At 41.1% G+C, this 12,232-nt stretch overlaps 1 protein-coding gene across 10 annotated transcripts in view; it reads right to left on the bottom strand.

The window, feature by feature from the left end:
- The window catches only part of NFIA (nuclear factor I A), a 250,083-nt gene that overhangs the window by 113,738 nt on the left and 124,113 nt on the right, over nucleotides 1-12,232 (bottom strand). For 9 of the 10 annotated variants that reach the window (XM_069023557.1, XM_069023548.1, XM_069023547.1 and 6 more), the window contains exon 3: nucleotides 647-712. The exons of the other annotated variant lie outside the window; for it this stretch is intronic. In XM_069023557.1, the coding sequence (XP_068879658.1) occupies nucleotides 647-712 (66 nt within the window). The remainder of the gene's footprint in view (nucleotides 1-646; nucleotides 713-12,232) is intronic. 10 annotated transcript variants of the gene reach the window in all.

Raw genomic sequence — 12,232 nt, 5'->3', positions numbered from 1 at the left:
AAGGAAGAGAAGCTGTTCCATTACACACATATTCATCCTTTCATGTACAGTCCCTACAGAAATCCACTATTATTGAATGATTTTTTTTTTTTTCCAGGCTGCTTTACAAAGCAAGCCATTGGTTCAGTAAAAGCTCTTGCTTTTACTTTGAATCTGTCCTGGTCCAAGGAATATGAGTTCTCCTCAAAGTCCCAGCCCTGCTGCTGCTTCCACTCCAGCCACTGCCTCTTCAGAACACGGAGAGAAGCACCAAGGAGCTGTAGCTGAGCCTCCCTGATCTGTTTTCCTGCAGTATCTACTCCCCTGAAGGTCATGACTCAAGGCCCAGGGACTGAAAGCCTTTGCTATGGAGGAATAAGGATGAGGGTTGCATACAGCAGGCTCTCTAATGGCATCTCCCTAATTAAAATTATTTTTAAAGGGGGAAAAAAAAGGTCTCTCTCTAGAACTGGAGAAACAAATGCTACCTTAGATTAGTGAAACAGTAGCATTTTAACTATGAGGAGAGTGCACAACCTCTTTGTAGCCATCCCATGTCAATTATTCTGGATCATCTTTTTATATTAGACATGGGTGAAAAAAAAAAATCTTTATCAATATGGGCTGTTTTAATATCCCAAAGCAGGAGCAGCAGGTAAGAACTTACCATTTTCTGGCTGGTCCTTAATATCAGCTTCACTTGGCTGGCTGGGACTTTCAGATTGACTTGAATCTGAAAAACATAAAATACAGCCAAAAATTACAGGGTCTGCTGTGGAAAATAGATCAGAGGCGCCAGACTTCCTCAAAAGGCTGAGAGTACAAACTGAGGACAGGAGTGTTGGTTGCACTAGGACATGATAATGTAAAAGTCCCGTGCCTAGGTAATATGTTTGCTAGCAAACAAAAAAAAAAAAAACCAAAAAACCAAAAACACCAAAAAAAAAAAAAAAGGGAATCTTGTTTACGGCACTGCACAGAGTGCTTGGGGTGTGTGTTGGCATAAATTAAGCTTTGAGAATCCTTCTTTTTAAAGAAGGCATATTTAAACGACTCTCCTACATGTTTTTTATAATGCAGCCTCTATGTTGTATACAAACCAGAGCCTTACTCCAACACATAGTAAAGTCTCAAAACATATCTCCAAGCAGGCATAGAAAGGTAACTAAGCAACCCTACATAGTCGTGGAGATTGTTGGCTACACATTTCTGGAACAAGATCTGCAAAACTGAGGGAAGAGCTGATTTTCTGGCGTACTTTCGCAGTGGTTACAGCACTACGAGATCCCTGAAATGTGCTGGTGGTGATTTGCAGTGGGATAAGTGAGACCAGATAGTGGATGACCTGCTTTAGAACTTGTGTAAATAATCCTACAAACTCCCAGCTAACACTCTCCAATGAGCACAATTTATTTGCTTAAAATAATAAAATGACCTATAAATGGGTATGTGTAAATACGAGTGTTTTGCATTTTTTACATGTTATTAACTCTACTTTATGTGAAGATGATCACTCTTTGGTCCAAAAATTATTCTTAGTGGAAGCTTTAGTCAAATAGTGTTTTCCTTCTTAATTATTTCTGTCACTATGAACTTGGAAAAAAAGGTCCCTTTACCAGTGGGAAAAAATATTTTTTAAAAAATCCCCCAAATTACTGGGTTTTGCAATTAATACAATTTTTTTTTCCTTTCCCCAGAAATTGTTCTGTAATTTATTGATCCCGTAGAAAAAGTTTTTGCTGTGAAACAAAACTCAGGTGATGAAACCACTTGCTACTGCCTCAAAACCACCCCTCATCGTGGCAAACCTATTTCCTGACTTCACCTTGACTTTGCAGAGTTTGGAATTAGCTGTCTGAAATTCGACCACATTTCAGTGAGAAGTCAATGCAAGATCAAAAGGTCACGACACTTAACTGTGATTAAATTGAAAATCTTACTTCTATTGCAACAGAGTCATAACACCACCCCTTCTTTTTCTTTGAGGTATTAATAGTGCTGGAAGAAGCAGTACTACTAGTGACCTTGGGTCAAGCAATGCTAATTTATTGCTTTAAAAAGGTTCCTTGCTTTTAAGCAAATGAAGATTTTAATTACCGCAGAGCACTATAAAGAAAATGCCTATTTTAAATATTCAAATTTTTTTTTACCTGCTGACTGTCTGCTTTAGGTATCATTCAGAAGCTTAGAGGACAATCTTGTATAAATTAAAAACTACAAGTAAAATAAAGCACTCACAAAACCAAATTTAATAAATATCAGAATATAAACACTCAAAATATTTAGCAAAGAAAGCTTCAGTTGTGATACTTCTATTTAAAATCAATGAAATTCCCCTAAAAACTGATATATACCCAGTGTGCCCCAGAATCCTTTTCCTCTCTTTTGTATTTATTATTTTTAATAATTTCACCAATGAACCTCAGGGGAAAAAAAAAAATATATATCCTCACTTCTGCAATTTTGTTTTAAATACTGATCTTCTGAATTCTCTCTCCCCGAAGCTGGAATCAGTGCTAGCAGATACACTATGGGGTAACATGCACAGTGCTGCTGTATTCTGGAGACTCGATTTTGGCAAGAAGTTTCATGTTTCCGATACCACAAAGGTAGACACAAAGGTAAAATATTAGGAATGTAAAATATTTAGTTAACATTCAAAGTCAACATTCAACGGATTTCATTTTACAGGGCGGGCATTAGGCTTTTGCTTATTTTTTAGGTTTGTCTTTCCCTCCAGCCAGCCATGGCTCAATCAGAGTTTGGGCTTTTATGTTTCAAGTAGGCTCGGAATTCCACAAAAATTTATAGATCTGGAGAAGTTCCTGCTGAAATGTGCGACTGGGAGCATGTTTCCCTTTCTAAAATTTGAAACAACCTGGGCAGGCGGCGAGAAGGCCGCGGTGGCAGCCGCGGGAGCCGGGCTCGGCGCTGGCACCTTGGCTCCCGCACAGCCCTGCAGCCGGTGGGCAGCGCACGCAGCCCGAGCTGCTCCTGGCTTGGGAGAAACAAACAAAGTACTTTTGTCTGCCTTGAGTGCTGTTTTTCCAACACCAAGGCTAGTGGCACAAGAGGGGCTCCACTGGCCGTAGGACGTTTGTTTGCACACTGAATCTTTAACTTTCTCCTTTTATCACCTTGGCTCCGGCGAGAGCGTTTTTCCTAATTCTGCTTCCCTGCAACCCGCCCCTTCTGCTGAAATTAAATATTAATTTCCTAGGAAAAGACAACACAGCTTTAAAGCAGTATTCTTCGTGAAGGGGCACAGGGCACTAAAATGCAGGATGAGGTAGAATTAAAGCCACTCAATCCTGCGGTGGGGATCACGGGAGGCTACTGAAAACATGGACTGGGCAAGCGTGTGCTCAGCATTGTTATGCAAGGTGGCATCTTGTGGAAACCCCAGATAAGAAGACCGAGTTAAGGCACTTAGCCAAAATGTTTATATGCAGAATTTTGCTTCCCTGATTTTATTCAGATGCCGCAGATGATCCGGCACATATAAATGTGCTGCCACATGGTTAAGGGATTGGCAAAATCAGAGCCGTTGTGTTTTACAGTCTTGCCTAGGACGAGAGAGTCTTGCTCAGCCTCCACCGCTCGCTCTCTGCTTTTTCAGCAGTTGGCACTAACTCCTGTCGGGGCTTTTTTGTTGTTTTGCACATGGAAACTTTCAAATTCCAGTTTTCTGAACGTTTAGTGTTTTCTGGGCTCGGCTACAACAGGAGGGGGAATGTCTGTCCTGCTGAGTCAGTTAGCCAAACAGGTGACCGGAGGAATAAATTAATTTTTGCCCATACATAATAGATATAAATGGAAGATCGTTTTCATAAGCATTTGCATTAAATCAATAAAATCACTTACTATAGAGCAGTTTAACAATTCATTTGATTTTCTCTTTTCTATATATTTGATAGCCACTCTGCAAAACAGTATACACTTTATGCCTATTTTCTTTAGCAACAACACTGCCAGTTAAATTCTACCACCTGCAATAATTAGAGCCATTGGAAAACACACAAAACAAAATATACAGTAGATGCGAGCCCCTCTTGAATCCATGGCCCCCTGCGGCAACGAGTTTCATTGGTGCCTTAAGCTAAGGCTGGTAGGAAGCCAAAGAATCTGTATATTACAATAAAGTGCATGTTATTAAGGGGAGGATTTAAATGATTTCAGATGGAGTTGGAAATATTATAGTGAGGAACCACTATTAAGATTGCTGATTAAAAAAAAAAAAAAATCACTAAGGAATCTAGTTTTATGTTTAAGGAAGCTTAACCTTGAATATCACAATGGGTTTTATTTGGGGGCTTTTTTAGTTAGAGAAAAGTTAGTGGTTGGAATTTTTAACCCTGAGCTAGCCGGGGTTTGAGCAAGTCTGTGTGCTGGGCCCAAGGTACCTGGGCAAGAAAAGCTCAAGGGGATCTGGTGTCAACCATAACCATGGTAAACAGGATCAAAAAAACACGTTGAAGCTATTTTACTCTCTACTTCCAAGAATCAATTATGATTAAGGGATAAAGGAAAAAAAAAACCACCCGAACAACAAAACAGGCTAGTTTTTCAAAGTAGCATTTTCTATCAAGTTTCTATTCCCTGCTCCTCTTGGATCTGTTCCTTAAGCATATGCTACCCCAGCACAACCGGGCCCCAGATCTGCCTGATCCCAAACCATACGCAGGCAGGGACCTCCAGCTCCAGGACGGAAGCTCTGGACTTTTCAGTCTGCAGTTTTCCTTTTCAGCTGCAGCAGGAGCACAGCTCCAGCTGGGCTGCACGGCGGCTGCATGGAAGCAGGGCTGGCGGCACTGGAAGGGAGCGCTCCATTGTTTGGAAAGAATAAAACCTTCCCAGGAAAGTCTGGCCCGTGGACAGGACCAATGTCAACAGACTGACAATGTTGTTCTTTTTTGTAGACCGTGACACAGACGGTGAAGTGTTGTTGCACTTCTCCACCAAAAAAGCCTCTTTCGAGTGCCATGGCACTTCCCAGTGCTAAACCTCTCCATGGCTACCTGACTGGGGAGATGGGACACTTTGTGGAGCACTCCCAGAAATACACCACGCTTTCCAGAGTGGGCTGAATCCAGCCTGGGATTCGCTGGGGTGGCAGTGACCCTATTTACTGTCTGCTGGTCTGTGCAAACCCAGTGAATGGGTGCCAGGATCATTTTTTACCTCTGTAGAGCCGCTCCCCAGCAGAACCTGAGCCTCTGAGCAGCCTGCGAGCTACCACAGGTGCAGACACATCTATCCTGGAAACAGTAAAGGTGATCCCCGCGTAGGGCAGGAAAAAAATGAGCGGCGATGCCAGATGAGCAAGGCAGCACTGCCACTGCCCATGCTGAGCCTGCTCTGCAGTGAAATACAGCAGGTTCCTCTCCTCCACCACCAGCCCAGCACCTCGCAGAAGCACCACAGAAGTGCACAAGTTAAATTGTCCATTCACATCATGTTTTGGGGGTGGGGGAATATTGTATAATAAACTGACATATTTTATTCAAGTTTCAGAGTCCTATTTGTAATAAAAAATTTATATGGCTGGGTTGTGTTCATGCAATAAATTTTTCATCTATAATTTTGGGCATGGATTCTACCAAAGATTTATATATGTTAAAAAAAAAAAAATCTAAATCATGCTCTTTTATATACAGTCTTATGTGGTGAGCTTACGGGATTGACAAACAGAAACCAGCACGAGGACTGGGGCTTCTTTACACTCACTTTCCCTTCACTATACATTATAGTATAAACACATAGGGGTCGCTCCATATATGCTACAATTATTGTTTATGGTGATTTTGGTGGCTACTAGGATTTCTTTAAAGGAAGGCCTGGCTCTCCATTTTACTCCAGCCATTGCTTTCAAGTCAACTTTTATAGGGAGCTCAAAGTGCTTCATTATCATCCACCTCACCATCACACATGTACACGCCCACACCAGATTCCCAGTTTTATTCCATACCCCCTGTGCCGTAGACCCCATACCCACGGCTCCCCAACGAGGTTCTGCAGTGGTAAAATCCCTGTGGTGCCAGCCTGGTTTTTTTTGTTGGTTTTTTTTTTTTTTTTTTTTTTTTTTATAAGGCGAGGACTCTTAATTCCTGTACACTGGGAAAGAGATTATCTTTGATAATAGAAATGTAAATCAAAGCTTGCTGTTGTTTATTCCAGACAGACATTTGTGTGTTAAGTCTGTTTATCAGGCAACACTTTGTCTAAGCCAGGAAGTAGTCAGCCTTTGTAACAAGATGTATGCAAATGATTTTCCCATCAGCCCCTGCCACAAAACTTTTGTGGCAAAAAAACCCTCCTTGTTACTTCACCAGTAAGACGCTCCTAAGCTACCCCGTAAGCAGACTAGCAACAAAACAGCCAGCTAGACTATGCTGATGAGTTTGAATGAGCCCAAAACATGTGCCCACAGTCTGTTGCTCGGTATTGTAAGCAGACTTTGTGTATTACATCTGTTTATCAGGCAACACTCTGTCTGCTGGGGCGGCTTTGTACCAAGGTGGACGCAAACAAAGATCTCCACAACTCCCTGCCTAACTTTTTTTGGCTGCAGAAATTTCCCGTTACTTCCCGCTTCGCTGGAAATAAGAACACGAAACTTCACCGAGAGGCTGCGAGACCCTAAAGCTCTATCAAAATGGTTTCATTTTAAATCAACTTTCTTTGTTCTCACAAGCCCATAAATGATTTACTGCTATCGTGTGATAGCCTAGAATGTGGGGAATCTGTGTATTCCCATATTTGTTCCTTGATATTACAAACAACTATTTGATTCACTTCTAAATGTTTGTTTTTAAAACAGTTTACAGCCTTTGATTCCTGCTTACTGATTCATTTCTGGAACATTTTCTATTTATTCCTTTGCAGTAGCAAACGTTAATTTTGACTTAATTCAAATTGTCATCAAAGGCTTCCTTAAGAAATCCCACAGCACAGATTTTATTTGTTATAATAAAATATTCTTAAAGTAAACATCGTTCGACTGTGTTTTTTTAATTCCAAGAGATACAAAAATCCGTTACCCAAAGGATTCAAATTGGTTCAGCCCTTTTTCCTAGACAAAATAAACACTTTAGGACTTTACTTGTTTGTATTCTCCTCAGTGGTGCTGTATGCATCACCAGCTAAAAACAAAGAAACTTTTAGCTGCTCAGACAAAATGCAGAAGCTCCCCAAACAACGAAGCGGGGGGGTGGGGAGGCATTCAGAAAGTCTGACAGTCCATTCAATATAGGGATGATGGCCATAATGCATCCAGGGTCCCCTTGCTAATTAAATATGCATTGGCACAGTTTTGATCGATGCAAGCCATGGATCAGATGACACACCTGCAAAATCTTGAGCCCAGAGCTCCCAGGAAAAGGAAAATACGGGCTGTCTCCTTATCTTTGTTTTCAAAGGCTCTCAATTTCTGTGCTTAGATATCTAATTTAATTCTCTCACCCCTCAGCAAACTGGATTACGAAAGTCAATACTGCCATTGTGCATCGACAGGAACACACAGCTTTCCTTTTATTCAATTTAGCCATGACCTTTAGACAAAGATAATGACAACTGTCTAAAAGTAAGGTAAGGCCTTAAGGAAGACCCTGCTGAGGGGCCCCTCTCCCTTTCCGTGGCTCCTCCAGCCAGGAAGAGTCCACCAGCCATGGAGAAAATCCAGAAATAATTTCCCTCCCCAGATCACAATGACCAGGAGTAGCCTGGCGGAGCAGCTCCCTCAGCCACCAAGGGCTCTGTCCCACTCTGAGCACCTGGGACACCTCGACACCAGAGGCCGGACCCTCAGGAGCCCTTTGCCGAGAGGTGGCCACGTCTCCGGAGGAAGCGCTCTCCTGCCAACAGCAGAGCCGGGCGCTCGCACGAGGAGGGACCGCTCTGTCCCATTTTTCCTGTGGCTGTTGGGGACACAGTGAAATGGAAGTGTCAGAAGAGTAGCACCAATTTCTCATTTCTGGCTCTGGTACTCGGGAGGAACTGCAACCCTAGAGCTGGGAACACGGCGCAGGGAGCCGCACGCACCCGCGCGGCGCGGCGGCAGGAGGAGGAAGCGGCACGCGGATTTTCCTGGAGCTGAGCTGGAGCCAATGGAAATGACATTACTTTCCAATAGGTCTCGCATCAATATTTTTAGCAGCCTCCCTACAACGAGATAGCATCTTTCTAATACATCTGTAAAGGAAGGACAGAGAACATGCTCTCAGCTAACGAACAGCTATCAGGCAATAATCCACTTTGGTACCTGCAGATACAGGTTGTACCTGAATCAGTGATTGAGGCATATAAAAATTCATATTGATTGAGCAGCCCAGCTCCACAAAATGTGGGCTTCCATGCTGCACAGGGTTTTAATTCTGCAGGAATTTTTTTTTTTTAGCTACATTTAAAAATACACTTGGCATTTCTAGCTGTGGACCAATATTTTTCTCATGTCTTTTTATACAGATTTGGAGGGAAAGATATTTGTAATGGAAAAAAAATATGTGCAAAGTTGGATTGCTAAGTTTCTGTAATCTTGGGAAATCAAAAAAAAGCAGCCTATGTAAGAGCTACAAGAAACCATATGGATCAACAAGAGCTGCCCTCATATCCCTAGGAAATATATATTAACCTACATTTCATCATCATAAACCCCAAAATAAAAAATCTAATTAGAGTCTCTACCCTCAGATTCACTTGTAGAAAATTTGCTTATCCCCCTCACAAAAAGATTTACAGTACTTACATCCATTTCTTCAGAGTGATTTAAATTTATTGAATCGTTTCAATTTTTAGAGAGCTTCCATTTGGATCTGTACGGGTTTCTAGACATATGCAGTGCTCAGTTATTTAAAATTAATTGCAGTACAATAATTTTAAATTGCTTCACACTATACGAATCTCAAGTGCTTTGAAATATTTGAACCATTCTATTTAGAAGCCATCAAACTTCTGAGCACATGCATCAAAGAGTTGTTTTAAAAGCCAAAGGGCCGTCCTGATGATCCCAAAGTGCAGGTGAGCACGGCTCTGGGCATGCTCAGTGCACATGGACCTGAATTTATAGAACAATTCAACAAATTTTGCCCGAATGTCAATCTTTAATTAACAAAAACTGATCCTGTAATAATTTCAAACCACTAAAAAAATTCTAGAACTAGAAAAGCACTGTTATAAAATAATGGCATACATTAAAACTATTATTACTTCTAATGTATATTTATAGAACATCCTTTTATCCTGAAAATTAAAACAGCTTATTAACATTAAACTAAGCTTTACAACACCTCTGTGGGAAAGGTGAGCATAACTATGCCCACTTTATGCAGGGATGAAGGAGGCACATAGAGGTTAAATGATTTACCTTGAGAGGCACAGTTACTAAAAGGAGTAAAAAGCACGGGGCCAGGCTCTCGAGCTGTGGTTAACAAAGTCTCCCTCCCACCAATGCAGCCATTACAATGGCAGTGGCAGTGCCCACTTAGGAAGCCTTGAGCTATATTATGTAGAAAATTACTTGGTAGAGTGGGTCCAAAGTCACCTAGAAGGGGATATTTCCAGTCACTCTCAGCTTTTGCTTCACACGCCTTTCTTTTTCTCATTAGGTGTTTTGAAAAACAAAAAATAATTTCTCTCCAAAGTATTTTCTATCTCAGTTTAACAAAAACAACAACAGTATTTAGGGAGACTTAATAGCTGGTTTTGCCATGCCTGACTTCATGTACAAAGGCAAGTGGAGATGAGCCTGTGTGATGAGCAGATCTGGTAGCTTTGGTCAAAGACTCCAGGTTCTGCTTTTGTGCAGTTTTACCCTGGTGAGTAAACCAACATCAGCAAAGCAGGATTATGTCCACCATATGGTGAGACTCCATTGGCGGTCGTACAGCCACCCAATTAATCTCTATCCCCCACCATCCCCTTGTTATTTATTTATTGTGACAAACTCATCCTTATGGGACCCTAGGCGGGGAGCTGCATATTCCCAGGCTATTGGCGGCAGTGCCCATCCTCATCCTTTATCCCAAGCAGTAGCTGGCGAGCTGGCGCCTCTCCTCCGGCCAAGGCGCAGCGTGCTACAAGGTCACACCCAAGGAGGATCTCTAGATTTTCTGGAGCAGACGGGAATAAGGAATTTTTCAAAGCTGCTCTCTATCAAAGAGCCAAATAAACCCCTGACAATGAGCACAAGCCTCACAAACTGCTCTCCAGAGCTGGCCTTTCTAACACCACACGGATAACCAGGCTGTTTGTGGAGACCATCAGAGTGCTCCTGTATTTCAGGCTGTGCCTCTTCCTAAGGTGTCTCCGCAGCCTCAGCCATTCAAGACTTCATCAGGCAGCAAAAACAAAGGAAAACCTTCACCACATCAACAAACTGGGCAGGAGCCCCAACCTCCTCCTCCTTTTTCAACCTCGCCCGCTTCTCTTTCCTCTAAAGGACAAGTGCAAAATTTTCCTGTGATCAACCAAAAATTCAACTAGGAATCTGTACATCCAAGGGAGTGAAGAATACTTTAAAAGAACTAATACCTCAAAGAATGGGCTCATTTTCCCTATTCAGGATTACTCTATTTCACACAGGGAAAAACGATGTTGATAATAAAAATATGTGTGACTATTTAAGAAATAAACAGAAGATGAACTAATACTCCATGGAGATCCTGTCAATAGCAGATTAATATCAAGTTACAGATGAGGCAGTCTAAGCAAAGTTTAGGTACTATTTTTTTATTGTAGATCTACACTTGCAGTCCCGTTTTCACAACTCTTTTATTTTGATGTACCTGACACTTTTCCTCTTGGCTCCCATTTCAGTCCCTCTTAAGTACATATTTGGTTGTAGTGGCCAAATTTTTTTTTTAATTTTTTTTTTTTTTTTTTTTTTTTTGTTCTGGCAGATGTCTTTTCCTTGTTCTGTGCACTGCGAGGAGTTCAACGTGGCATGTGAAAAATTTCCATTTCAGGTTTTCTTAAGCTAGATACAAAATTAAACTGCTGGCAAAAATACATAGATATATAAAATTATACAGCAGAAAAAGCTGCTCGATAGCTCCCCATCTTCCCTTCCTCCCTTCCTTTTGCCTTTTTTTTCCCCAAAATAATTGCGGAAATATTGCCATCAGCCCAAAGCCTTTCTCCAAGTGAAAAGTCAGAGGGTTTTGCCCACAAAGAATTGCCACTGAGTGTTGCTTCATGGATCTGTTTCTACTCTCACAATATTGTAGACTGCGAAGAAGAACTGAGAATTACCATAAAAATCGGGACGTGTTTTGTTGCATCAGTATCATGTTGGCATCAACACCACAGACTCGGGCAGAAAAAAAAGCAGCCTTTTGGTAGGCAGCCTACTTGGTCTGTGTTTCTGCTGTGTTTGTAAGCCATGCAAGTGGAAGAGAAAGTTAAAACTTGGAGAGAACATCCTGCAGGCTCGGTACGAGTTACAGCAAAATCTGAGGTACAACCACCATAAATCCATAGAGAAATGGAATTATATCTACACCTCAAAGGACAGTAGGTCATTATAAATATAGGAAAGAGTTGGGTGTACATATAGTTGGCCCCCTGAAAAAATATTCAGCATAATGTGTTGACTCTGAAAATGTAACCTAAAATCGATTTTCACTTGGTCCCAGTCCTGCAAATCTAAAATTTTGAGGAAGGAATTTAAAACCAGAAAAGTCCAGAGCTCTCCAAACCCGTAACTACACTGCGTAGACGAAATTTTAATCAAACTTTTAAAGCCATGGTTATGATCTGATGAACAGACAGCTTGACTTGATTACATTTTTAAGTTTCAGTTTCTATTTCTGTTTTAAGATGAAAAAGATCATAGAGTGTCAGAAATTTGAATACTGAATAGCAAAAGCTCTTGCAGGTTTAGAAAGCATATAGAAAAGCTGGCAAAAGAAAACGCTATTCCATTGCCACCATCTGCTTTCTGGCATATTGAAGAAACTTTACTAACAGCAACATTTTCTTGCATTAGAATATCTGCTAATTAGTTTTGTTGTAATTTTTTTTTTTAAATTACCTTTTACACAGAAGGCAAATAGCCAGTTTTTTTGGCTGGCTACACCTTACACCACGTCTGATAACATTTTCACATTAAGTTCAGTTTACCTCACTTTTTTTTTTCTATCAAAATCCTATCTTTAGCATAGTCAAAGCCTGCTAAAACTTTGCCTTGCTGAGACTAAAGAAAAAAACATCAAACATACGAAGTGTTAAAAATCGCTGAATAACTCAAAGGAAAAAA

The sequence above is a fragment of the Aphelocoma coerulescens genome, chromosome 8, assembly GCF_041296385.1.
Source record: "Aphelocoma coerulescens isolate FSJ_1873_10779 chromosome 8, UR_Acoe_1.0, whole genome shotgun sequence".
Taxonomy (NCBI): Eukaryota; Metazoa; Chordata; class Aves; order Passeriformes; family Corvidae; genus Aphelocoma; species Aphelocoma coerulescens.
This window is presented reverse-complemented; position numbering and strand designations above follow the sequence as displayed.